Source organism: Eumetopias jubatus, unplaced genomic scaffold (assembly GCF_037043125.1).
Source record: "Eumetopias jubatus isolate StellerSeaLion01/CBP00866 unplaced genomic scaffold, mEumJub1_p1.0 scaffold_1, whole genome shotgun sequence".
NCBI lineage: Eukaryota > Metazoa > Chordata > Mammalia > Carnivora > Otariidae > Eumetopias > Eumetopias jubatus.
In genome coordinates, this window is record NW_028274807.1 from 68,776,029 (window position 1) to 68,801,184 (window position 25,156).

The 25,156-nt window shown below is 45.0% G+C and overlaps 1 protein-coding gene across 12 annotated transcripts in view; it reads left to right on the top strand.

Moving 5' to 3' along the window:
- The window catches only part of KALRN (kalirin RhoGEF kinase), a 694,375-nt gene that overhangs the window by 648,637 nt on the left and 20,582 nt on the right, over positions 1-25,156 (top strand). For 4 of the 12 annotated variants that reach the window (XM_088024799.1, XM_088024801.1, XM_028091294.2 and 1 more), the window contains 6 exons: positions 1,708-1,893; positions 2,260-2,431; positions 6,133-6,371; positions 8,050-8,306; positions 11,874-11,997; positions 13,153-13,212. In XM_088024799.1, coding sequence (XP_087880925.1) covers positions 1,708-1,893; positions 2,260-2,431; positions 6,133-6,371; positions 8,050-8,306; positions 11,874-11,997; positions 13,153-13,212 — 1,038 coding nt within the window. Of the gene's footprint in view, positions 1-1,707; positions 1,894-2,259; positions 2,432-6,132; positions 6,372-8,049; positions 9,109-11,873; positions 11,998-13,152; positions 13,213-25,156 lie in introns of those variants that run through there. The other 8 variants (XM_088024804.1, XM_088024808.1, XM_088024809.1 and 5 more) reach the window with 3 other exon arrangements.

Here is a 25,156-nt window from a genome sequence, read left to right on the forward strand (position 1 = left end):
TTCTTACAGCTTTTCACTAGTCATACTAGATGAAGTTTTATACTTTTTCCCTTGGGGCTATGCTAGGTCTGAAGCTATTCTGAACAAACCAAGTAATTCCTTTTGCTCTTAAGCCTTGATGTCCACAAGTTTCTGAGGAGGAGTCTGGCTTTACTTTCTCTGGGTCTTTGGAGGCACTGACCAGTGACAGGAAATCAGCATCTGACTGTGCTAACTCATGTTAGACTCCACAGGAACTGTGTTGTGCATGCACACGTGTGTACACAGAAGGCCAGACACAGACTGCAAAATTATCTTCTCTTTTCAATCAAGCACCACCGTCTCCTTTTTCCATCAAGTCTCAGAGAATCTGCTTTGCATTCCTTCAGCTAGTTAAGAAGGACCGTGAACATCCTCTGTCCCTTCTGAAGTCCAGGGTTTTGGGCCTGGAAGAAGTTTGCCTCCTCACTTAGATTCTCTCTCTTTTAAATCCTTTAGCTTTCCCTTCAGTATTGGCAGGGCTATAATTCATGGGTCAGGCTCTTATGTAATGTTAATAGAGCTTTTAGAGTTTTCCTGGCTAGCTGGTCACTGGCTTAATATTAACTTTGGACCAGGGTAGAGATAAGCCTGTTTGGCTGCTGACCTTGACAGTAAGGAGCCATGATCCAAGCAGGTGTTTCTCAGGAATAGAAAAGAAAAATGACCCCTGTGCTGGGTACTGTTTGGAATAAGGCATCATGTGCAGAGAATGGCCCACATTTTTACTAAAGGGCAAAAGTTGTCACCTGAGAGAGTATGGTTCAGAGGAGGCCCTCTAGCTGCTATCAGATATCAGGTGTCAGCGTGTTCTTGCTGCAGAACAGTAGGGAAAGCAAGGCTCTCTGATCGCATCTGTGAAGACCTGCTGGATTGGACCTAATTCCCTTTGAAGATGTGAAGATGTCTCTGAAAATCAAACCAAATAGGCTCCCCCTATGTAGGCTGGCAAGTGGCCTGCTAGCTCAAAGCATTTTAAGAAGGATCACAAGACCCAGAAAAATATCTACCAGCTTGTAAAACATGAACACCTGTATATGTTACTCCAGCTGTACCTGTTGATCGGTAGCAGGAGACTAAGACTTCAGAATTAGACTGATTCTAACTAAGACTCCATCGTCAAATAATAGAAGGAGATGAGAGGAGCCCAACTCATTAGATTACTTGTGGTCCTGCCTACTTCACTTCCCTTGGCTACAGGTTGGTTCTAGGTTCATGACCATAAGAGTACCCGAGGTCCTTGGCCCGTGCTGCAAGGGAGCCAAGCAGACATTTCTCAGAGCTTTGAGGACAGAAAGGCTACAGGTGTCACCCATTTTCTGTTTTCCTTTTAATAAAAAGTAAGAAGAGCCAGGATAATTCCTGAACATCTTTCTAGCTAATGATTTTATCTTCCTCCCTTCTGGCATTTTCTTAGGGCTGCTGCTTTCCTAGTGGTTTCCTAGCCTTCTTTCCCTCCCCCCACCACCAGGGCTCTGTCTGCCCCCCCCCCCCCCCCCGCCGCCCCAGGGCTCTGTGTCTGCCCCACCTGAATGGATGGGTCCTAATTCAGTCTCTTACTAGTGTCCTTAGGCTTTTAGTGTCAGGTGTGCTGTCTGTGTCCTCAGGGGGGCCAGTCTTGTAGGCCCAGAGGGCTGTGGCCCCCTCCCCGTTTTTCACTTCCTTCACCCCAGCACTTGCTTCCATCAGGGCACCCTGACTGCTCAGGGGAAGCTGCTGCAACAGGACACGTTCTATGTGATTGAGCTGGACGCCGGCATGCAGTCCCGGACCAAGGAGAGGCGTGTGTTCCTCTTTGAGCAAATCGTCATCTTCAGTGAACTGCTAAGGAAGGGATCACTCACCCCGGGCTACATGTTCAAAAGAAGCATCAAGGTAAGGCTCCCAGTGGGGATGACAGAGGGCAGGGAAGAGCCAGTCCTGGGAGCTGCTTCCCAAAGACAGAGACTTGGCATGAGTATGGATTCAGAACGTGGACAGTCTTTCAGCCAAAGAAGCTGTGGGTGTAAAAGTTAAATATTTTGAGAGAAAGAGACAGGCTGAGAGCAGGTCCTGCAGATCCTGCAGGTTCTCCAGGATCATGTCATTCACTCAGAGTCAGAAACCAAAGTATTTAGCTATTAGACCCAGGACAAAATTTTGGGAATATCTCCTGAAATAAAAACTTGGAGGAATTGTAATATGTTGTTGATTTTTTTTAAGCCACTTAAATATGAAAAGATTCAACTTGGTTTCTTCCAGATGAATTACTTGGTCCTGGAGGAGAATGTGGACAATGACCCCTGTAAGTTTGCGCTCATGAATAGAGAGACTTCTGAGAGGGTCATTCTGCAAGCCGCCAATGCGGACATCCAGCAGGCCTGGGTGCAGGACATCAATCAAGTCTTAGAAACACAGCGAGACTTCTTAAATGGTAGGTACTGGGCCTGGCTTCTAACAGGGCCATTTTCAGGGAACCCCACACCTCTGAGTTTCCTTGGGTCTGGGCTTAACGGTGACTTCATGAGCCCGGATGACATTTTATAAGGATGATAAATTTGTCGTTTTCAGAAACACTTTGTTTAGAATTTTCCTGAACCTGGGTATGTCAGTGGAACAGATGGAACATGATAAAGAAGCCCCATCTTTCCAAAAGAAGAGCTATTCTCTTAGAGCCTAGCCATGGGGTCTATGCCTTGTGGTCCACCCAGGCTAAGCTGGTAATGATTGTGGCAGAAGTCTGAGTTGGGCACATCCTCCTTGTCTCAGGGGCTATCAGTGTCCTATGTTTAACCATTTGATGGCTAATGGCTGGTGCTTTCACACGTTCTCTGGTGTTACCTAGTGATCACTGGGAGTTTGAAAGATCAGTGGGAGAGCCTACAGAGGTCCTCTTGCTAGCCAGCTTGAACCCTTTCAAAGGAGAGGTGATCCCTAAACTCTAAATTTCAGTAATATCTTGAAACTTCCCACAACTCATGATTACAGAGAGTGTAGCTCTCTATGGACCCTGCAGGAGTCCCCTAACTGGTGGTGGGAACCGAAGTGAAATGGCGCTGCTACCTTGTTTAAGTTTCTTTATTTCTTTTCGCTGCTGGGGTTGTCTCCACGTTGAGCTTAGCTTATGACAGGAAGTGTACAGTTTTAAACCGGTGCTCATCTTTCAAGGTGATGCACTCAGAAGTCTCTCTGAGCAGAAACAGAGCTGGAAGTTGAAGGCACAATGTCACCAGAAATGAAGTTACCCCAGAGACTCAGCAAGCACATATGCCTGTATGTACACACACATACATGCACACACAGATTCAGAAAGCACATATACCCATACGTACACATACACAGACTCACCAAGCACATATGCTTGTATGTACACACACGTGCATGAATGCACACAGGTCCACTGTCGAATGTGTCACCTCTTGCCAGTACTGGAATCTGGACTCTTTCAAATGGCGCAAACAGCCCTTGTTGGGTGTCCAGCGTTGACCTGAATGCTGTGGGGAAAGATTAAAGGTAGCATACGAGTTGAGGACCGTGGGCAAGTCATGATGTTTCTCTGGGCCTCTCTTGGCTCATTTTGTGAAAAGGAGGGACAGTCTGCTCTGCCCACATCAGCACGTGCTCTGGTGTGCCAGCCAGCAGTACGGGAAGCAGGAAAACATGGCACAGCTCCCTACAATCTCAGTCTAACTGCATGTAAGGGATTTAACACATTGTATTTATTTTAAAACATATAAAAAGAAATTATACAGCAAGATAAACATGAAACTTCAAAACAATTTCACACTGTAAGTGTGAGAGTATTCTGGGGTCATGCCCCTAGGCCCCCCAACTGTAGAACAGTTTGATTAAAAAAATTTTGTGATCTCTAGGGCTCTAAACAGTCTAAAATTAAACACCAGCCCAGCCCTGGGGGATAGCAGCAGAGGTTGTATATAGTTTACAGTTTCTGAATGTAGAACTTTGAATTAACACCTATGTTGATAAAATAATTTTATGTAAAAGGTACATATATATAAAATACATGTATAAATTGCATTCTAGTAGTTAAGAATTCCTGATAGATTCTAAGCTGAAATGAGGTTTTTAAGTTTATCAATTCAGTACAAAAGACAAATAAGAAAAAAATGAAACCAGCAATAATTGAAGTAACAACAATGGCTCGTAGCATTGAGTCCTTTCTCTGAGACAGGCACAATGCTAAGCATGTATTCACATGTATTATCACATTTCATCCTCATGTCAACATGGAAAGGTGAGTCTTATCACCCTGTATTTTTTTCAGGTGAGGGAAAGGAGTCAGGGAGGTTAATAAGCTTGTCCAAGGTCACAAAAACAGTAGGTAATAGAACAAGGACTTGTTCTATTACAGTAGGTAATAGAACAAGGACAATAGAACAAGAACCCAGAACTCTATAACTTAAAATTAGGCTTTTAACCACAAATTACAGTACAGGGCACATGTTTATCTATGGGCTCCCTAGCAAACAAAGCAAAGAAAGAAACAGGATCAGGCATAAGATGCTATATATCAGGCAGAAACAAACCGTCCCAGGAGATGCATAGCTTCCCTGATCCTAAGACCTGAATAATGCAGACTGAGACTGGTGGAAGAACAAAGGCTGTCTGTGTAGCTCATTTAAAAAGCCATATTATTTTGAAACACTTCAGCACAGTTATTACATATATAATCAGGTAATACCCCAATTCCATGTGATGGATACTGATTCATATAGTCATGTTGATAAAGGCCTGCTTCAAAACTCTCTGCCATCTACTTAAAACTTGGAACTGCATTTCTTTGGGTGTAGTCCATGATCCAGATTTTTACATGGTTCCAAGAGACCTTTCTCTTAATTATAGTGAGTTATGGAGCTATTACTGAACTAGATTATCAATACTTAAATATTTAATGCCTACAGAATACCATCCAGGGAGAAAGGCTGAGCTCTGGCAGGAGCCTGATACTTTGACACACTCAAGGGATAAGGTTGTGATGATAGAGCAGGGCCAGCCTTTTGCTTACAGAGATAGGTGCAGGCATCGCAGGGCCTCCTGAGACCTCAAAGATGAAGAATGGTGGCCCTGCGTTGAGTCCTACCAAAGTACATGCTTATCACTATAGAAATATCCCTATAATTGAAAGACCCCGGCTGTTAACCCACTTAAATATTTGTTACAGAGAATCCTGATAAAAATGACAAAAATGGGCCAGCCCTTGAAGTCATTATGACAGAGTTTGACCTGTATGGCTTTTGCCTGGCTATCCCTCTTTAGTAGTCAGGCCTTGGAACTTTCTTATCTGAAACTCTGTAAAATAAAGCTCATATGTTTCCTCTGTCTCCTGAGTTCCACTGACTATCATTCTGCCAGTCTCCAAATTGGAGTGACCCTCAGCCCTGTCTCCTCCTTGCATCAAGGCTGTGACAGAGTCTAATCTCCCTCCAGAACACATGTCACCTCATAGCCATTCTACATTCTCACCGGCTCTACTCTGCATGGATCTCTTGCTGGTCACTGTCTCATGGTTTCTGAATCAGCCTCTCCAATCCCTACTCCCAACTGCCACAAAGTTAATGTTCTTCAGGTGTGGCTCTGGTGAGAGAATTTAAAATGTTCAAGTTCATTTAATCCAATCACTTTTCATGATCTTCAGAATGACACCCAGACTCATTAGCCTGGCTTTGTAGATCTTTCAGCCATGCACCCATAACCTCCCTTACCTGTCTCATCTCCTCTTCCTCCATGGAGATGCCTGGCCTTCTGCTGCAGGTCATCTGACTCCATCCTGTTCCCCAGACACACCTCACACTTGCCTACATCCTGCAGAGTCTGAAGCATATCACCACCCAGTCCCCATAGGCCCATACACCCATGTGCACACACACAAAGCCTTCTCTCCCTGCTTTTGCACAACACTGTGCACTCACATAGGGCATCACTTTGTGTTTGCATTTTCCTCATTAAGGTAGCTTTCTTAGTTCTCACAGGAGACTATAAATTCCTTAAAAACAAGGGTAATGTCTTCCTCATGTAACACCTCACTGCCTGGCACAAAGCCTGTGTGTAATAAGCTTCCAAATCCTTATGGGATTCCCGGAGCTCAGAGAGTAACCATCCACTCTTACCCTACAGCCCTACAGTCGCCCATTGAGTATCAGCGGAAAGAACGGAGCACGGCCGTGATGAGGTCCCAGCCATCCAGGGTTCCCCAAGCCAGCCCCAGACCCTACTCCTCTGTCCCGACGGGCTCTGAGAAGCCCCCAAAGGGCTCCAGCTATAACCCACCTCTGCCACCCCTGAAGATATCTACCTCCAATGGCAGTCCAGGGTTTGACTACCACCAACCTGGGGAAAAGTTTGAGGCCAGCAAGGTGAGTGACAGCACCTTACCCCCACCCTCAACACCCTGAGGGTGCAGCCTCTGGGCTCACTTGAGGAAGTAGCTTCTTTTTATGCCTCTCATTTGACCAGAAGCAACCCACTAAATACAGCCGAGTCTCAATTATTTCTCTTTCTTCCCCTGCAAATTGAGTGAGTTAGACCAGGTCCCTCTGCTCAGACACTATGTGTCAAAGGACTGTTGTCATCTGCAGAAACTCTGCAAATACAAGGAAATATTGTAGTGGCAACTATGACCTATACCAAATAGAGTAGTTGTAGTTTGAATTACTAAAAGTCCCAACTCTAGTGTTTGACATCTTAAAGAGGTCACCCTTTCTAATGACGAGCTGCTGAAGTGAGCTCATAGTCCTTCGCCATCCACTGGCTGCTGATACAGCAAGGGGAAATTGCTCATTGTGAGTGTGAATGGGAGTAGCAACCTTGGATGAGAAATTTATCACAGATAATCCACAATTCAAACAGCACCATGAGAGCAGCATAGAATTAACTGTAGACCCAGTCTACACAGCTGTTTTGACCCTACCAAGCGGTTGGTGTGAGAATAAATGGGAAAAGTGCTAGATTAGGAATTCAGGCAATCTGGTTCCCATTCCAAATTCTGCAGCCCACTTGTTCTAGAACCTTAGCAAGTTCATTAATCTCATTAGGCCCAGGTTGCCTCTAGAACTTAATGGGTCTGTGAATAGATTTTTTTTTTTACTTACATTTTTACTTACATGTTCTGATTTTGTAGTTTTATTTGTTTTATCCAAATTATTAGATGATATTGATTTTTAATGAACTATTAATAAAAACTAAAATAAGTTTTTTAAAAATCAACTGTTAATGTCTAAGTTCAATTCTGTATTAGAGTAACTGTACTGACCTATTTCATCACATTACCTAAAAATGATTTTCTACATTAAAAACCCCTTGTGAGTTAGTTGAAATCATATTGGCCTTTTGTCAAACTTATTGAAGAATTTCTGGCTCTGATCATGGTGTATGAGGTAGCCAGGCCTCACTAGGAGATACAGGTCTAGAAGCAGCTTTCCTGGTGTAGTCATATGAAAAGGCCCCAGAGGCAGGACCTCTTGTATTAATGAATACAGGCAGGACCAGAGAAGTTTTGTTCCCACTGGAGTTGGGTCAGGGTAGGTCATGGTCTTGCCATTGAATTGGGCAAATGTCTCATTGTTACTCCTGCTTCAAAGACGATCAGAATGTAGCATAAGACCAACGCTTTTACAAAAGGAAGAAAAAATGTTTCGAAGTGTCTGTCTGCTTTCCCTAGGGGGTTGTGACCCTGACCTGACCTTTGCCCCAACGTCACTCTGCCCAGGTGCTGATGTATCTCTGTGCCTGTGCCACCTTCTATACGTTAGAGTATGCTGGTGGGAAGGTTGCATGCTAGGGAGGCTTCCAGGTGGAAGGTATTTATGTTCCCTAGGCTAGACAGTTCTCTACCTGTTCACCCTTGATTATAATATTATATGCAACATCGTTATAAAAAACAGATTTTCAAAGCATGTTTATAGATATCATTTTATTGCTCAAGATGATGTTCTGCCTGCTCTTTACCCTGCTAGTAGAGGGTTGGCCTTTAACCACGCAGAGGGATGTGAATGGCCTCCTTGTGTCCGTGTCCCTTTTGCCCTTGTCTCCTAGCAGGGCGACCTGGGAGGCTGCAATGGGACCTCATCCATGGCCGTGATCAAAGATTACTATGCACTGAAGGAGAACGAAATCTGTGTGAGCCAAGGTGAGGTGGTCCAGGTCCTCGCCGTCAACCAGCAGAACATGTGCCTGGTGTACCAGCCTGCCAGCGACCGCTCCCCGGCGGCCGAGGGCTGGGTCCCGGGCAGTGTCCTGGCGCCCCTGCCCAAAGCCACGGCGGCCGCAGAAAATAGTGACGGAAGCATCAAGTAAGTGCCTCGTTGGCTTCCCCGGGAGAGGAGTGTGTGGATTAAAAAATCAAAACCAAACAAAGAACACAAAAAATGCAAACACACGCTAGGGAATTCCTGCTGCTTATTCTCGACAGTGCCACCGGAACCAATGTTCGAGCGCTGGAGCCACACGCAGCATGGGGCAGCCAGGCTGGATTGTTCCAGGCTTTTGTTGTTGTTGACAGTAGTGGCTGTGGGTTTTTGTTTTTTGTTTTTTGTTTTTTTTCCCCTTTTCGTTTATAATTTTCTGTTCGTTTTTTTTTTCCTCCCCTCCCCCATTAAGAAAAGAACCCTACTGAAACCCTAGATGACAAAGGCATGCCTTCCGTTGCTCCATTTGACCCACCACAGGATTCACTGGACTGGACTTTATTTATATTGTATTAAGTTACTGATATATATATATATATATTTTTTTTTTTGATTGACACCAAAAAATTACCTTAGCACGAATGCCAGACCTATAGAGGTCAGAGGCCTGCTGCTTCTCCCAGGAGAGAGGGAACTTTTTGGTTGTCTGTGGCAATTCCTCTGTACAGATTGTAACTTTTTTTTTTTTTTAATTTCTCCCCTCCCCTGTCACTTTAATATATGTTCATGGTAATTTGTAAGATATTTCTTTTCCTTATTTTGGTTGCGAAGACCCTTCCGAACACATTCCTGTATAAAGTATTTTGCACTATTTAAAGAACCCCATATGGATGAAGTCAGGTTGTGCAATATAAATGGAGAGTCACAATGTTCATCATTGTACCTGTAATGTAACTAATAATTTTAAATGTACTATTTTAAATATGTAAAATAAATTTTCACCATGAGCATGTTTTAATGAGGCTAAAGACTAGTTGACCCTTTTTCCCCTATTTCACTATTCTGGGAGTTTTAAATGTGCAAACTATTCTTCTTCTTCTTTTTTTTTTTTTTTTCCTTTTCTGTATTTTAGGAATCGGTTGAATGCACTGGGGCAGTGTTTTCCTACACAAAAAGTGCTTTAGTCACTAAAGCTCCAGTACTAGCCTTCCCTTCAGCAGCCCCTATAATATGTCTGTCTCTAACCCCTGAGATGTGGAACGGTGCTGACTGGATGCTGTCCAGCTGGGCACCCTTGGGGTGCTGACGTAAAGTAACGACTGATGTACGAGGCAATGTTTGGCTTGCACCCCCCGTTTTCCATGCTGTGTGACCATCCATGGCAGAGGTGGAAGAAACTCCCCATGAGATAGCTGAACAGGGGCACCAACAGAACAGCGCTTCTTTGGCCCTTTCTCTAGCTCAGGGGATTGAGGGGACTGACCTCACCCTGGCCTTTCTAGGTAACCACAGGCCCAGCTGGAAATCAGTGGTGGCCTCTAAGGCACAATAGGTCCAAGTCATTTTATTCTAAAGACATTTGTTTTTGGTACCTTTTAAAAAGCTTTGGAAATAAAGGCCCTCAAAGCATTGAAGTTCTTATTAGTCAGTTAACTTACAGAGCGAACTTGTCATGATTTGTGACCTAATTATCCAGGCACTCAGGACTTCTTCCTCACTTTTGCGTCTTTTGATCACTTTTTCATACCTTCCGTGGAGGGAAGGTAGGAGGGATGTCAGGTTGGGCAAAAGAGAAGAGATCCAAATATGAATGGATCATTCTGGTTCCTTGTCAACCCCTCTTGCACAAGGGTTGGTAGGTGTGGAGCAGAGGCATGGACTTGAAGTGCTTGTCAGTATTTATCAGTGAAGGACACTTACCACATCCTCCTCAGGGCCTACTATGACTACAAGAGTCAAAGTTGGTTGTGATGCCTCCAGCATAAATGTCACTGAAGCCCTGTCTCCACATCAGTTCCCGGGCCTGGGGCCAAGAGATGGAAGCTCCCCAAACCATGATGACAACTTCTTCTGGGAAGAAGAATATGAAATTGAGCCTGTCCTGCCACTGATACTACTCTGAGTCTTCCTTCTGAACATTATTTGTAACATTTCTAGTTTCTCACCAAGCATACTGAATGACCCCCAGAGGGTTGTAATAAACGTAGGAACACAGCCCACACTCACACACACGCTCACTATGCTATCCACCCTAGGAGTCTTTGTAGCATGGACTTCCCCGACTCAAGGTGTTCTCAGACTGAGTCAGGGATATGGATTCTGGGGGTAAAGATAGGAGGTGAATGTCTGAAGTTAACAGTGATACTTTCTAAAGTTAGTTTCCACAACTGGTTCTCACACAGGTACAACTGAAGGAAGTTGCTGGTATGCTAGGGAGCCTACCTGTTCAGGAGGTACAAGAGAAGGTCTGGCCAAGAGATTCTGGCTTTCTGATGGAGCCCACTTCCCCCCGAAATCTGAGAACATGACTATTATTGCTCTTTCCTACTCAGAAGGGTGACCAATGAACATGTGTATTAGTGATAAATATTTTGGAAACACCTTCAAGACATCCTAAAACCCCTGACATATTAGAACATTCTCCTTCCTCCTAAATCTTATGTCTCTCTTTCTCTCTCTCTCTCCCTCTCCTCTTTCCCTTAATGAAGGCTCTTTTCATCAAGCTCTGTCTGCAAAGGCCTAAATTTGACAAGGAGACACTGAAGGGAGGCCAACCTCACCTATTCCAGACAATGATAGAACTTCATCCAAATTCTGTGACCACACCTGAAACTGATGATGCCTGCCCAGGGTCACTAATGCTGTTTGTGACTTGGCTTTTGGTGTCTTTGTTTTTGAGTCCTGACATGTGGAACTCAAGAGTTCTGCTCTGAGCTTGTCTTTACAGGTCTGTGAAGTAGCTTCCAACCCCCTTGTGGAAAGGAAGGAGTAAGGATATTGCTGCCCCCACGACCCTGAGAGCATGTAATGGGTCTTCTCCCAACAGGAAAACTCTAGGACCTCTTAGTGCTCGACAGAGCTCTTTATTCACAAACACTGAGTGACATGGAGGACATAGACCAAGAAACCCTTCATCCTAAAATAAGCAGATAAATGAGTGGTGTTCAACTGTGCATGAAGTCAAATGCCCTAGAAAAAAGTCCTATCTGTACTACAGTGTTTGGGAGTAGCCACAGCCCGAATGTAAATAATGAGATGAAAACCTCAAAATCATCCTTTTGGGTCTTTCTATCTGGTCCTGGGAAAATACCGGTAGCTTATGCATTATAAAATCTACTTATCTTTTTTGTTTTACCCACCCCCTCCCCACCTCATTCTTCCACCATCCACCATACTGCTCAGGAAGGGAATTCCTCAGTCCTCTAAGGCTTCATCAGTATGATATAAAAACTTGGTAGAGTTTAATAACCCAGTACTCATTATTTTCCTCAAGTGCTACAGCCAACTTGCACATCTCTCAGGAGGGGTCAAAGCACATCCTCACTCACTCCCTATTGGAGGCGAGATCGGCCACCAGCCACCACAGGAGCTGGCGTGCAGGTTTGGGGCCTCTGAAGCTGGGGCTTGACTGGAGCACCTCACCTACTGACTCACCCAAGGGTGGCGGGCCCACCCACCGCCTCACTCTGCCCTGATCTGCCATTTTGATTGGTGCATTTTTTGGTACAACAGGAAGTCATGTTCATGGCATACTCTACGAATGAGAAAGCGGGCGGAAGTGGAGAACACGGGTAAAAATGAAGCCACAGGGCCTCGTAAACCCAAGGATATTCTGGGCAACAAAGTCTCTGTTAAAGTGAGTAAGGTCTTCCAGAGCTGTGTCCCACCTCTCATCTACTCCCACCCTGCAGCATCTCACGAGTCAATTTGGGTGGATGGGGATTTTTTTTTTCCCAGTGTGGGGACCAGAGGGGAAGTAGTCTAGCAGGATTTTGCATGCAAGATCAATTTATTTTTTATTTTTTATTTCTCCTGGCAACTTCGATTCAAATAAGTAAGTATCTTTTTTTCTTTTATACCTTTCTCTTTATACTGTGCACATGTTTTATAACAAAATTATCTGTAGCATTATTCTCATAAAAATGCAAGATGCTTGATTCATACTGAAGTTCTCAAAGCTGCCCATTCAGTATCCTAGGTTTGAAAATACATGCAGGGTAAGGAGGTTAAAGGTGCTTGCCAAACCTCCAACCCTGTGAAGTCCGAGGTTTGGAATTTAAGGGCCACTATGGCCTTACTAAAGTTTCACTTCTTTTCCCCAGAATTCGGACGACATCATTTTCAGGCCTATACATGGGCAGGGAAGGGGAGGCACATTGGCAAGGCCAAGTTACTGTTTTGTAATAATCCAGCTCTTATTATGAATCCACTGATTCTAAGCTTTGGCAGACCCATGTTGCCCCCCCCCCCCCCCGCATCTTGAAAAGATGTGATCTGTTTTGTTTACATTGGGCCCTCTGAAAAGATCTGACTCTGGACAATGGGAATTAGACTTCTGATGCTGAACATCGTTATAATGTCTAATTATCCACCTGGCACTTTTCCCCCTTCCTGAGCAAAATAAGAACAACCGAAACCCATGCTAACATCCTTCTTGGGGAAAAGAAATTGTATTCCCTTCTTCACTTTCCTCAGGGAAGTCCCAGCCTCACAGAAGACAAGAGTTTAAATTCTACAGCACTCATGCTTCATGTGGTTGCTTCTTCCACTGCTGTTTCCCATGAGATGTGTGGCAGCACGCAATCCCAGCTACCCGCCCCCGCCCCATCCCGAAAAGAGCATGCTGCCACCCTGGGTGATCAGCACCCCCACCTTAGAAGCACTTGGTTTTTTTTCTCTGCCCAATTTCCCATTGCTCATGCCTTTCTGAAGTTCTCCTCCCTCTCCAGCAAAAGCTGCCTGTGTTCTAACTGTGTTCTCTTTCTTCCCCCTCCTCATGCTGCCCTTCAAGGAGACGAACAGTTCCGAGGAGTCAGAGTGTGATGATCTTGACCCTAATACTAGCATGGAGGTAGAAGCAGCTATTGTTGTCCTATTTGCTATAATGATTGTCTTTTTAAATGTGTTCTATAACAGTGACCTTGCTAAAGTGACTGGTCAGTCAAGGATAAATGGTGATGTGAGAGCATCTCTGGGTGTCCCCTCCCAACTTAAAGACAAAAAGAACATTGATTCAGCTCAATTTTTATAGAAAACTTGACCTAGATATTTAAAAAAAAAAAAACAACTTTTTTTTTCCCCATGGAAAATGGCGTTATGAAGAGTGGCCGATTACTAGCTGAAAAGACAAGAACCCTTTTAGTTTTAGTTTCTCCCTCTTTTGTTTCTCCTTCCTCCCTCTTCCCTCTTTTTCTTTCCCCTTTATTCTCTTCATCTGGTTCTTCTACTAGAACCTATTCCTCCCTTGAGGCTTCGGCAAAGTCATGGACTTGGTGTGGGCTGGTGGGTGACCTGTTCCCCAGTCACTGTGTATGGCTGGCTTAGAGCAAATGAGTGATGGTAACAACTCCAGGACCCACCTCTGCCTGGCCCCAGGGTTCCTGGGCAGTGGCTGTCCCATCCGGAAGTAAAAGCAGCCCTGGGAATGGCCTCCCTCTGTAACCTTAGCAGCAATCTCTCTAGAGATGGGGAGACTAAAACATTGTCAGTGGCCTTTCTTCCACTGTAAGGCTCCAAGGGTATGGGAGTAGAACCAACACCTCCACCAAGAACACTGAATCAACTTCCAACCCCCTCTTGGCTAGAAACTATCTTGGGTTAGAGAAATAGGACTCCAGCATGGCTTGCCATGGAATGACAACGCTCATAAATTTATAAGCCCTAGACAATTAGAGCACATGTAGGCCTGGCTTTCCCTGCCATTTTGTCTTTCAGAGTAAATGGAAATGTTTTTCTCCAAATCTGTGTTCCCATTACCAGTAATGGATAAAAGTTTAGAGATTTCCCCTAAGTACAAAATAAAGAGTATTTTTAAAAAATCTTTTCCTTTTTATAGACCTAAGCTCTCCACTTAACTAGATGGACTTTTATTATTCTTATTCTAATTTGACCTAATCCCAAAGAAATCCACCACCATATAAAGTCAACGACCAGAAAACCCAAGACCATTCTGCCCAAGAAGGAGTAAGTCAGCTGTGGAAGATGCCAGTTGTGTTGAATCAGGTCAGAGACAGTGGTTCAAAGTAGGCGTTCTGCCAGGATACCATGGTTGCCTGTGAGTGTGGGTATTGCCCCAGAGCTAAATCCAGCAGGTGTGGGTCAATGCAGTGCTCCAGCGTGGGAGGAAGTGGGTATGGCACTCGTAGCCTAAATGTATCTTAGAGAATGAGGAAGCCAGGGGAAATTTCTGGTTCTGCTTTCCCTGTGTTTCATAGGATAGGCACTAGCTCCCAGGGAGCCCACACCTATCAGCTTGTAGACCCACGCTGACCCCTGTATTTCCAGGTCTAAGTTTTGCTGGCCCGTAACAGAGATGTCATCTGCAAGTAGAGGAAGTCCAGGCAGAGGGAGGGACAAGCCAGGTATTTGTGATCTAGAAAGCAACTTGGGATCTTTTTCAGCTCAGGTGGAATGAGAAGAGAAAAGTGGCTTTCCCACCCTGCTCTTTAATGCAAGAAGTGGGCACAGAGCCATGTGGGGCCAAATGAGCAATGCAAACAGAGAGAGTTAACTGATGTAATCAGATGCTCCATTCTATGTTTAGATAAGCAAAAGGACGTAAACACACCACACACACACGCACGCGCGCGCACGTGTTAGCCCTGCTTTGTGAATTGAACACATTTCTAAGGTTCTTATTCATCCAAGGCTTGCAGCCCTTCACATAGACTGAATGAGATGGGTCCCAGGGAGGCGCTTTGGGATACATAAGCAAAAGCATTAGGATGTTCATGCTGAATGGAGGAAAGCCATGAATTATGTTGATGCATGTCTGGAAAGTTTTCAAACACAATACTTGAGGCAGTCATTTCAGTTAACTGGCACTGTTGAGGGGGCATGTGGTTAGAAGCCAGCCAAATATTCTGGTAAGTCCAAGGTTTCTGTAGGAGGTGTGCATGCAGCCCTGGAATATTCCATATGGATCCTTTTAGGTGCCAGTGAGCTCTTGGGCAGTGGCTGTGTTAAAGTTAACTCAGCACATAAGCAGGTGCTGAGGGAACACAGGCATCTTGGCACTGCTAGCTTAGAATTTTCAGACACAAATAACAAATGAGACATAGAAAGTCAACCTGTTCAACATGAGTTGAGAATTTTCCCACAGGATAGGTAAACAGAACTTCATTGCGATGTTCATTGCAGAGGAGGAAAATGGCCCGGGGTGCATGGTAAAGAGAGAGATTCCTTAAAGACCCAGCTTGAGAAGCAGGTGGCCTCCTGAAGGCCTCTGGCTGCTCATTGGTCATTTGGGGCATCATTACCAGGTCCAGCCTGGCCCCCAACCTCACTCTTATCTTCTGAACCTGAGCACTGTGATGTGTGTTGTCTGGTTGTTGACAGTGTGTCCCTGTGCCCTGGTGAGCTGTGCTGCCGCCCTCGTGGCTTGTGCCATGAACCCCTGTGCTCGGCCCCAGCCACCTTGCCGGCCCCCACACCCAGTGCACTCACTGTTCCAGGCCAGGTCTCTGGGTGCTAAGTCCGGCCCTCTCCACTGTCGACCCTTGACCTGCTGCCCGCGTGTTGATTCCCATCCTAGCTGTATTTAGGCTCTTTCTCCTGCCTCCACACGTCCATCACTGCCAAATTCGCTACTTTTCTTTTTCTCAATTGGTGGATTGAAGGGTCCCTTTAAGGAGCAGTTTCCTTGCATCTTTGCTTACAGACCAGCTGCTTGCTACCATCAGGGGTGGTGTACGTCCCACCATACCGTTTCATGGAGGTTTATAGACACCTCCTTGAAAGCTAATTAAGAGGAAAATGAAGCACCCTGAATCCTAGGAATCTGATTTCCAAAGCTTTCCAAGGACGCCCAGCTATGTAGAAGGAGGCAATTCTGCTCTAATGTATCCACCCTTTGCCTTCCCCTATGGAGAAACGCTTGTGAAGAGTCGCAGGCACAGCCCCCACGCCCCACTCCCGGCACACAAGCCCTACCACCAGCCGCTGCAAGGTTGGCTCCCAGTCTACAGATCCTCTCCTGGTCTGGCTCCCCCTTGCTTCCTACTGATCTGTGACCACACCTCAGAGAGAACTATTCTAGAAATGGCAAAGGTCTGTCCATAGTTCACCTTACTTTATCTTGCACTGATCACACGTTGGAGGCGGGTGGAGAAGAGGATATTGTATATAAGAGAAACATTTCTACATGGAAGAAGAATCCAATCAGGCTGAAAATCAAACTCTAGGCCTTTTGGGGAACCAGTTAATGCATTTTTTCCAGGACAGCTTAGACTGCTGAGTGCCTTTCCTTGATGAGGACTGCAGGTGAGATGGGCGGCTGAGCACCACACACCCACCTGCTAGCTTCCCAGGTCAGCCCCTGCTCCTGTGTCTGTGCGGACACCCAGGCGGGAGCCAGGGCTCAAGGGTTCAGGCTTGCCATCCACCCTCTGAGCCAGTGCCCACCTCTAAGAAGTCCGGATCCTCCCTGAGCTATCCTGGATTTCTCACAGGACCCAGCTAAGCAGGTTCCCACACCCCTACCATCTTGGAAAGTTGTCTGAGGACTGTGTTGAGACTCGGGGTTTTGCACCTGCCCTCCAGCCCCAGAACTGCCGCATGCCAACATCATGTGCTGGAGGAGGAAGGCCTCAACCAGCCTCCCAGACTTGGGCCTTCATCTTCTGGGATAAGGTTTCTCAGTCCAGCTTTTATGTCAAGCCCAATTAAATAAATGCATCTTAATTTTAAAACAAAGCCCAATGCCACTTTTAGCAGAGAACATCAATCCATCAAAGCAAGAAGTTGTCACAATTCCAAAAAGGCTCCATCTCTACCCCATTTAACAAAGAGCCGGCCTCATCCACGACGCAGACTAAATGCAGACCTTACCCTCGGTCATTATGTCAGCTGGGAGTCAGTTAGCTCAGGTGGTTCCTTTCTGCCTAAGAACAGGGTTGGGGTCTTGTGGGAGAGCGTTCTGAGAGATGAGGGAGAGAAAGCACTTCACTTGGAAAGGCAAAGCTACATCAGAAGGAAATTTCCAGTCAGGATAAGAATCCTAGACTTTCAGAGTTGACAGAAACTTAGAAACCTTCAGTTAACTCCATCCCCTTCATTTATTTACTTTTTATTGTGGTAAAACATACATAACATAAAATTTACTATTTTAACCATCTTTAAGTGGCATTAAATACCTTCCGCCCCCGTGGCTTGTGCCATGAACCCCTGTGCTTGGGGTTCCCAATTTGTGCAGCTGTGACTGCTGTTCATTTCCAGAACTTTCTCTTCATCCCGAATTGAAACTGTACCCACTGAACAATAACTCCCCATTCGTCTCCATCACCCCAGCCCCTTCAAAGACTTAGAGGAGGAAACTGAGGCGGAGAAGTTGCATCTTTCAGTTTGAAAATGAGAAGATGCCCTGAAGGCAGATTGTGTCTTTCCCTGGCCATCGCTCCCCCACCTCCACCAACCTGCTCCCCTCGTGGGCGGGGAGGCAGGGTGCTGCTCCCTCACCTCCAGGTTGTTTTTAATCTAAAACACATCCTGGAAGATAAGAACACCTGCCTTCCAGTGCCAATTTTTCTGTGTAGATTTATTGTTCAACTTTCCAGCTCAACAAAGAGGAATATCATATCTGCCCATCCCAGCTTTCCAGGGCTAAAGTATGACTTAAATAAAAATGACATAAAGATAGGGCACCTGGCTGACTCAGTCGGTAGAGCGTCTGACTCTTGATGTTGGGGTCGTGAGTTCAAGCCCCACATTGGGGGTAGAGATTACTTTTCTAAAAATCACACAAAGGCACATGGAAAGTACCCCATGGAAAGAACACTGGAACGGGAGTCAGAACACCTGAGTTACAGTCTAGGTACTGTCAACTGTGGGCCTCAGGCCACTTAGCCTTGCCGAGGCTTGGGTTTCTCTGAGAGGTCACACAGCTCAAGGGTACGGGTGTTTATGTATGCGGTGTGGAATCCTTTGAGCACCACATGGATCCAAGGTGTGATATCAGTGGACTTTGAGACCCTTTGCTCTCCTGAACTTCTAACTGAAAACACTGAGACCCTCCAACAGAAGAAGTCGGAGATTCTATGCCTTGACCCAGAAATTTGCTTCGAAGGAGATGTGCCAGGAATGGCCTGGGTACATTTACTCCTGAGATCGGACTGGAATGTCCACTCCCGGCGCTGGAAGGGTTTGAGTGGCCAGAGCTGACCCTTCTTTCCTTCCCCATACCCACAGATGTCCAGCCCCAGCTTCTGCATCTTGAAAGAGCTAGCCTGCTGCTCCCACCTCAGCTGCTTTGGCTCCCTGTCCCAGATTCAGAGCTTCAAAATAACCTGGTCAGACAGACTGAAGGAAACTTCTTACACCCCTAGTCAGGTGACTGACCTCCTGGCATCGCCAGTGTGTTTCCACTGATGCCTGTTCCTGCATTATATAAAAAGAAATTTTTTTATGAAAAGAGCTCTTTGGAGAAAAGAAAGTGAAGCATCATATTCCTGTCTTTTTATTTTTACAAAATATTTTCTTTGTAATATATCTGATGGGTTTGGCCTGGAGACTCACTCTTGTTGCCTGGCTTTGTTCTGACTCAACATGCAGATTGATTTATATTCTGCCACTAAGGGAAGGGCACTTAGCTCGCCAGAGCTGGCATCTCTCTCTCCTGGGAGAATTACAAGAAAATCTTCCACTGCATATTCACATCTGTTATGTTTTCTATTCCTTCCAGCAAACCTGTGAAGATGGGGTTTTCTTACTCTCCTAGAGGAAACAGGATCAGAGAGGTCACAGTCACACAACCAACAAAAAGAGCAGGTCTGGGGCACCTGGGTGGCTCAGTCCGTAGAGCATGCAACTCTTGATCTCAGGCTCATGAGTTCAAGCCCCGCGTTGGATGTAGAGATTACTTTAAAAAGGGAGAGAGCCGGTCTTGATTGTGGTGCTTTGAGAGGCCAAACTTGGCATGTGATGTGGAGGAGGTCTGCTCAGTGAGGCTCAGGTACTTTTTTAAGAAGTTTCAGGCCCTCCCTTGTTGCACATCTGCTTATCAGAGGAGAATTACTTCCTCAACAACTTTTTAAATCCCTTAACAGTGGGAGTGATGACTTGGCCTCACCCACACCCTTCCCCAGTGACTCAGGAGTCCAGCCACAGAAACCAAGAAAGGAGATCCGATCATATGGGAGAAATGTCTGAATCGATTTCTCAGGCCAATACAGTCACTTAACACCCCTCCTCCCCAGTCATGTGTGTCCTGTGGCACTCTCACCCTAGTCTGGAGGCCTTGCCCATCTCATTTATGTTGTCCATGAATGAGATTATGAGGTGCCATTGACCCAGGAGAAGTTGCTCTAAGAGCAGCTGTTAGAGAAGCAAAGACCACCACCTCCCTCCCCAACCCTGTGCTGTCAAGATTCACCTGCAAGCTTACTCAACATGATATCCTAGTCAATTCATCAAAAGTGAATAACACAAAGCATTGCAGTGAGTACAATGGAGGGCCAACATATTACATTAGATCAGGTCCCATGCTTAAGAAGCATGCAGTCACATAGGGATAGGCAGGTTTGATTAAATGTTCATATCACACAGCAAACTTTACAATGTGCTCTATTAAAAGGCACGGGGCCATGCATTTATTCATTCAGTATTTACACACCCACTCAGGCACTGGGCTAATAATAATAGCAGCTACTACTTATCAGTCTTCTCTATGTACCTGGCTCTACTGAGTCCTTTCCTCCCAACAGTGTCAATACATAGGTATTCTTATCATTATTCCTGTTTTACAGATGAGAAAACTGGAGCTCAGAGAGAGAGGTTAAGTAACTTTCCCAAGGTTGTGTATTCTCTCTCACAGCCTGTGTCTCGTAGGAAGTATGATCATTGGCTTCATGTGATGGCAGTGTATGGGTTGGGTGGACTACTAAACAGTCTTGCAGAGGGTAAAGGGGAAGAGAGCAAGAGCAAGGTGCCTGAGGTATGAAAGTGCCTGGCACATTTTGAGAAGAGTATATGGTCTGGGTAGCTGGGGTTTAGGTATGTGAGAGGAGTCAGAGACAAAGCCTAGCAGATGACTTGGGACCAAATGATGAGGGCCTCGAAAAACTTACTAGGAAGTCTGGACTTGACCCAGTGGACAACGAGAGCAAAAGTAGGTTTTTAAGCAGAGTCCATGTGTTTCATTAGGGAGAAAGAGAATCTTAAGCAGGGTCCATGCCCAGCGGGGAGCCCGATGCGGGTCTCTATCTCACAACCCTGAGATCATGACCTGAGCCTAAACCAAGACACGGATGCTTAACCGACTGAGCCACCCAGGTGCCCCTCATTCTGCATTTTAGGAAGATAGCTGGCACCTGAGCAACAGTGGGTCAGGCGGGTCAATTGGAGGGCTGCTGCAGTAGACCTAGAGGTAGGTGAACAAGAGTAAAAAAGTAAAAAAGTTTTGGGGGTAGGAATATGAGGAGGGTCGAATCATTAAGGGATGAGACCTCAAAGCATTCATCCATAAAGCCTTTATCCAAGGTCAAGATCTTGACTTCCACGTTGGACATGTGATGTATAAAAAAGAAGTCGTAACAGCACCCCTCACCCCAGTCCCTTCTGAACAGAACTCCAGGCTGCTGGGAGCACAGGAGACCCATGCATGCACAGTAATAAACCACCTTCTGCTTTGACTATTTTGTGGGATGAGTGGTGGATTTTTTTTCATTATTATGTTAAAAGTAATATTTTTATCCTTTTTATTTTCAAGGATACACCAAATGGTCTCTAACCAAAATACTGAGGAGGGGTGGGAAGAGGAGTCAGACTAGAAATCCCCATAAAACAGCTAATGTGTTTGACACATGAACATTCAGAGACCTGTACCCAACAGCCAGCGCTTAAACATTCTTCTCAAGAACACACACAACTTTTTACAAAACTGGACCATGTGCTAATAACACAAGTCTCATCAAAAATCAAGGAATGAGTATCCTATAGATCAAGGTCTCCAACCACCATGCAATTGAGTTAGAAACCAGAAACAAAAATAATTTTTAAAATGTATACATTAGGAAATTTTAAAATATTTCTATCACAACCAGGTCAAAGGGGGAAAAAAGGCAAAGTTGAAGAAAAAAGACTTAGAACTAGACAGTCATGAAAATACTCTGGAAAGTAAGGAGCTACTTCAAAGACAATCCCATTGTTGTTTGGGATTGTGTTGCATTCACCTACTTTGTGTCTTGCAGCTTGCTTTATGTCCATTTAGAGATAAGCAGAGGTAGGGATATTTTCTAAAGATTTAGAAAATCGTGTCTTGTTTGGCCAGATTAAAAACAGGAAGGCTTAAACCTCCAAACCAGAAACCATACCTAAATTTTAGAAATTGGTTTTCTTATATCTGTTCATTTTATTGCCAAATTCCCTCACCTAAAATCATCTAAAATCCCTTCCCTTCCTCTTCTGAGCAGAGATTCCCATTAAAAAAACACAAAGGCAATAAAAAAACAAGGCCAATTATACAAATTCTGGGTTTGTTCAGGCTAGTTCTGAGATGAGTTTAGAACATTTGGTTTGAGTTTCTTTTGGCCATTTTGATTCAGCATTCTAGACCTGTAGTTTTGAACTGTGTTTTGTGACTGGTAATGAGGGATTGGGAAAAAAATGGGATGGGGTATTTCTTTCTGGAGTCAGTTGACACCTGGTTTTCTAGACAAGGATTTTGCCATCACTCTCAGGACATGGGGCCAGAATTTTGGACATTGGCAAGAAAAAGAGACTCAAGATTTCTTCAAAGCTCAGCTTGTTATTAAATACTGGTTGATTTTACCTCTAACTTTTTCCCATTACCTCATTGCCCTCCCATTTTGAAGAAAACAATTGGAATTCTCTCCAAAAGGAAGAAACTAAGTAGCTGGTGGACCACGTTGTGGTGGTTCTCTCTCTCAAGGAGGAAGCGTGACCACCTGCCGCCCTCTGCTGTTCAAATAAAAGCAGAGTCCCAAGCCCTGTCTCTACCAGCCTCTCCCGCTTGGGTTTGCGTCTCCCAGAGAGAGAACATGAGCATTTTATACAACAGTGTCATTTTGCCTCCATTACCACATCCATTTCGATTCCAGTTCCCTCCTCTTTCCCATCTACCACTCTCCATGGACTCTCAAACTGTTTCTAAGGAAGGAAAACATTAGGTTTCAAGAAATATGTGTAGCTTATGATTACCCCTTCCAGCCCCGGGCTGATATCTCTTGTCTCGGCACACACCAACAATGATCATTAATTAGACAAGATGGTCAGGAGGCCTAGATTCTAGTCTACCAATTGGGTGAGTTAATTTAATTCAACAAATACTTGGACTCTGCTCTGCGCAAGATGCTATGGTAGGCAGCATGACTTAATGGTGCATAAAACATGTAAAAGGGTTCCTATCTTCAAAGGATTCGTGAGTCTGGTAGGGCAATAGCATGTAGGGAAGATGACATAATAGAAGCACGAGCAGAACCATAGGTACCAACCTCCGGAAGAGCAGGGAGGAGGAAGAGATCACTGTCAGCTAACTCTTAGGCATGGACTGACTGATGAGATTCCAGAGCAAGTCACAATCCAATTGATGGAAATAGGAAAACACTGCAAGTTCATGGCAAGACATTTTCTCAACTCCCACCAAATTAGGATCCCACCCCTTGACTGACTGAATGATTGATGGATGGATGGATTTGACAAATACCTGTGGAGCCCTTATGTGCCAGGTATTGTGTTAGGCTCCAAGGCAATAACAGTGAACAAGGTTCTTGCCCACGTGGGCCTTGTAGTCCACAGGGAGCCATGGACAAATACCTAGGCTGTCCCACTGCAGTGTGAGGAGGCTGTCGTGACCCTCCTCCAGTCCATATTCCAACTTGCTTCGAAGTAGAAAGAGGAAAAATGAAGGAGGACTCTTCCAAGGGTGTAATCCAGAGTCAAAGTTAGAAGAGCATTAGAATGAATTTCAGCCAGGCTCTTGGTCCTTGCTAGAGGAGTTTAAAGGGGAGGACTAGGTAGAAATGGGATGGAGAGCAAGGTTAGGGAGCAAAAGTAGACAGGTAGGCTTTCCACAGGAAGGACAAAGTGTCACAACAATTTTTCCAAGACCTTGCCTGTGCACGGAATGCTATGGTGGAAGGAGCACGTGTGACCTCACAGGGACTTCCCTGTCTCATCTGGAAATACGAACAATAGCACCTGCCTGGCACACCCTCCCAGAGTTTGGGATGAGCAAATGAAGGAGTTTGTGAGTGGTCTATGCCAACTACATGATGTGACACAAACCACTGATGTTATTATCATTATCGGCAATGCTTGGGTAGGCCAGGAGGCAGAGGAATGAAGACTGATGCCTTCCACAAGCCCCTTCCAGATAGAGAACCTGCAAGTAAGCCTTGTTGGCAACCTTTCTCTCCAACTTCCTGCTAAGTCTACCTCCAAATTAGGAAGGTTTGCTTTTTAAACAATGTATGTATTTAATAAGAACAGTGGAAATTAAGGAGCTACTTTCTTGCCTTATTCCTCTTTTCCAACTACGTTTGGAGTGATGGGAAAGAGGAATAAGGCAAAAAATTCCCTACACAGCCATTTGGGGTGCTGTTTTATAGAAGTACTCTTGCAGTGCAGAGTTATGAAACCCCACTTAAAATGTTATAATGGAAAAAGGGCCATTTCTCTCCTCCCTGTCACTCCCGGCATGTGATCACTGTCTTACTCCCTTGTGGATTCCTATCAGGATGGGAAATACAGGCTACTGGACATAGCTGGCAGGATTCCCAAATCATTTCTACCCTAAAGTCCTGATGGGGGAGGTAGGGCAAGAGAAAAGGCAGGGCTCCATGTCTGTTTCAGGCTGGTAGTTAACATCAGCCAGGCACCATCCTGGCCGCTGTGCAGAGATCCCTGAATTCTGTCTTCCCCACCAGACTTTTGGCCGAAGAGCATGTCTGCCTTGCTCGCTGCAGGTTACAACCAAGGAGCAGCTCAGTACATCTTTATCGGAACAAATGAGCCCTTGCATCAAACAAGCTTTCCGGTGCACACCGTTATCCCCAATTTACAGCTACAAATGAGGCCTAAGCTGTTTAAGAATGTCCAAGGCAAGAGAGTGTGTCTGCTTGGGGTCTGGACACTATATGCTTTGTCTGCTCCTGAAGTTTATATTCCCTCGTGAGTGGAACGCCGCTGAGAACCTCCTCTCTCAGAGGCAATGGATTTTATTTTTTTTTCATCGTTTTCCCAAAAGTTTGCTTTCCATCTGTGTTTGAAAACTTGGCTCTGATAAATATTATTAGTAATACACCCTGAAATAATTATTTTATAGATCGTACGGACCTAGTTCCAGATTCTATTTATGAGCCATCCCCAATTCTTAGAAGAACTGGAATGAGGACAAAGGTCAAATATTCATTCAACCAACATGTATTAAATGCCCATTTCACAGCAGAAGCCAGGCTAGGGGCCTAAGATACAAGAAAAATAACATGCTCCAGTCCTTGAGGAACCTACAGTCTAGTAGCTCTAACTGTGCCCTCTTTTCCTTTGAAAAAGATTATAAAAGTGAAACATAAGGACTGCAGAATATTTGGAAAGCCCAGGTAAGAAGAGAAAGAAAAAAATCACCGGAAATTTAGGCATTTTATAAATCCTGAGGGTAGAGCCTCCATCCTAGCGTCTCTAAATCCGTAAAAGCTTGCACCAGCCTGGAGGAGGAGACCATGTTTTTTGAATGGGGGAAAAGCCACCCTTGATCTTGCCACTCTGTGATAAGCCCTGATAACATTTAGAAAATATTCTTCATCTCCTTTTCTTAGACTGTGAAATGACTGGTGCCAATGTCA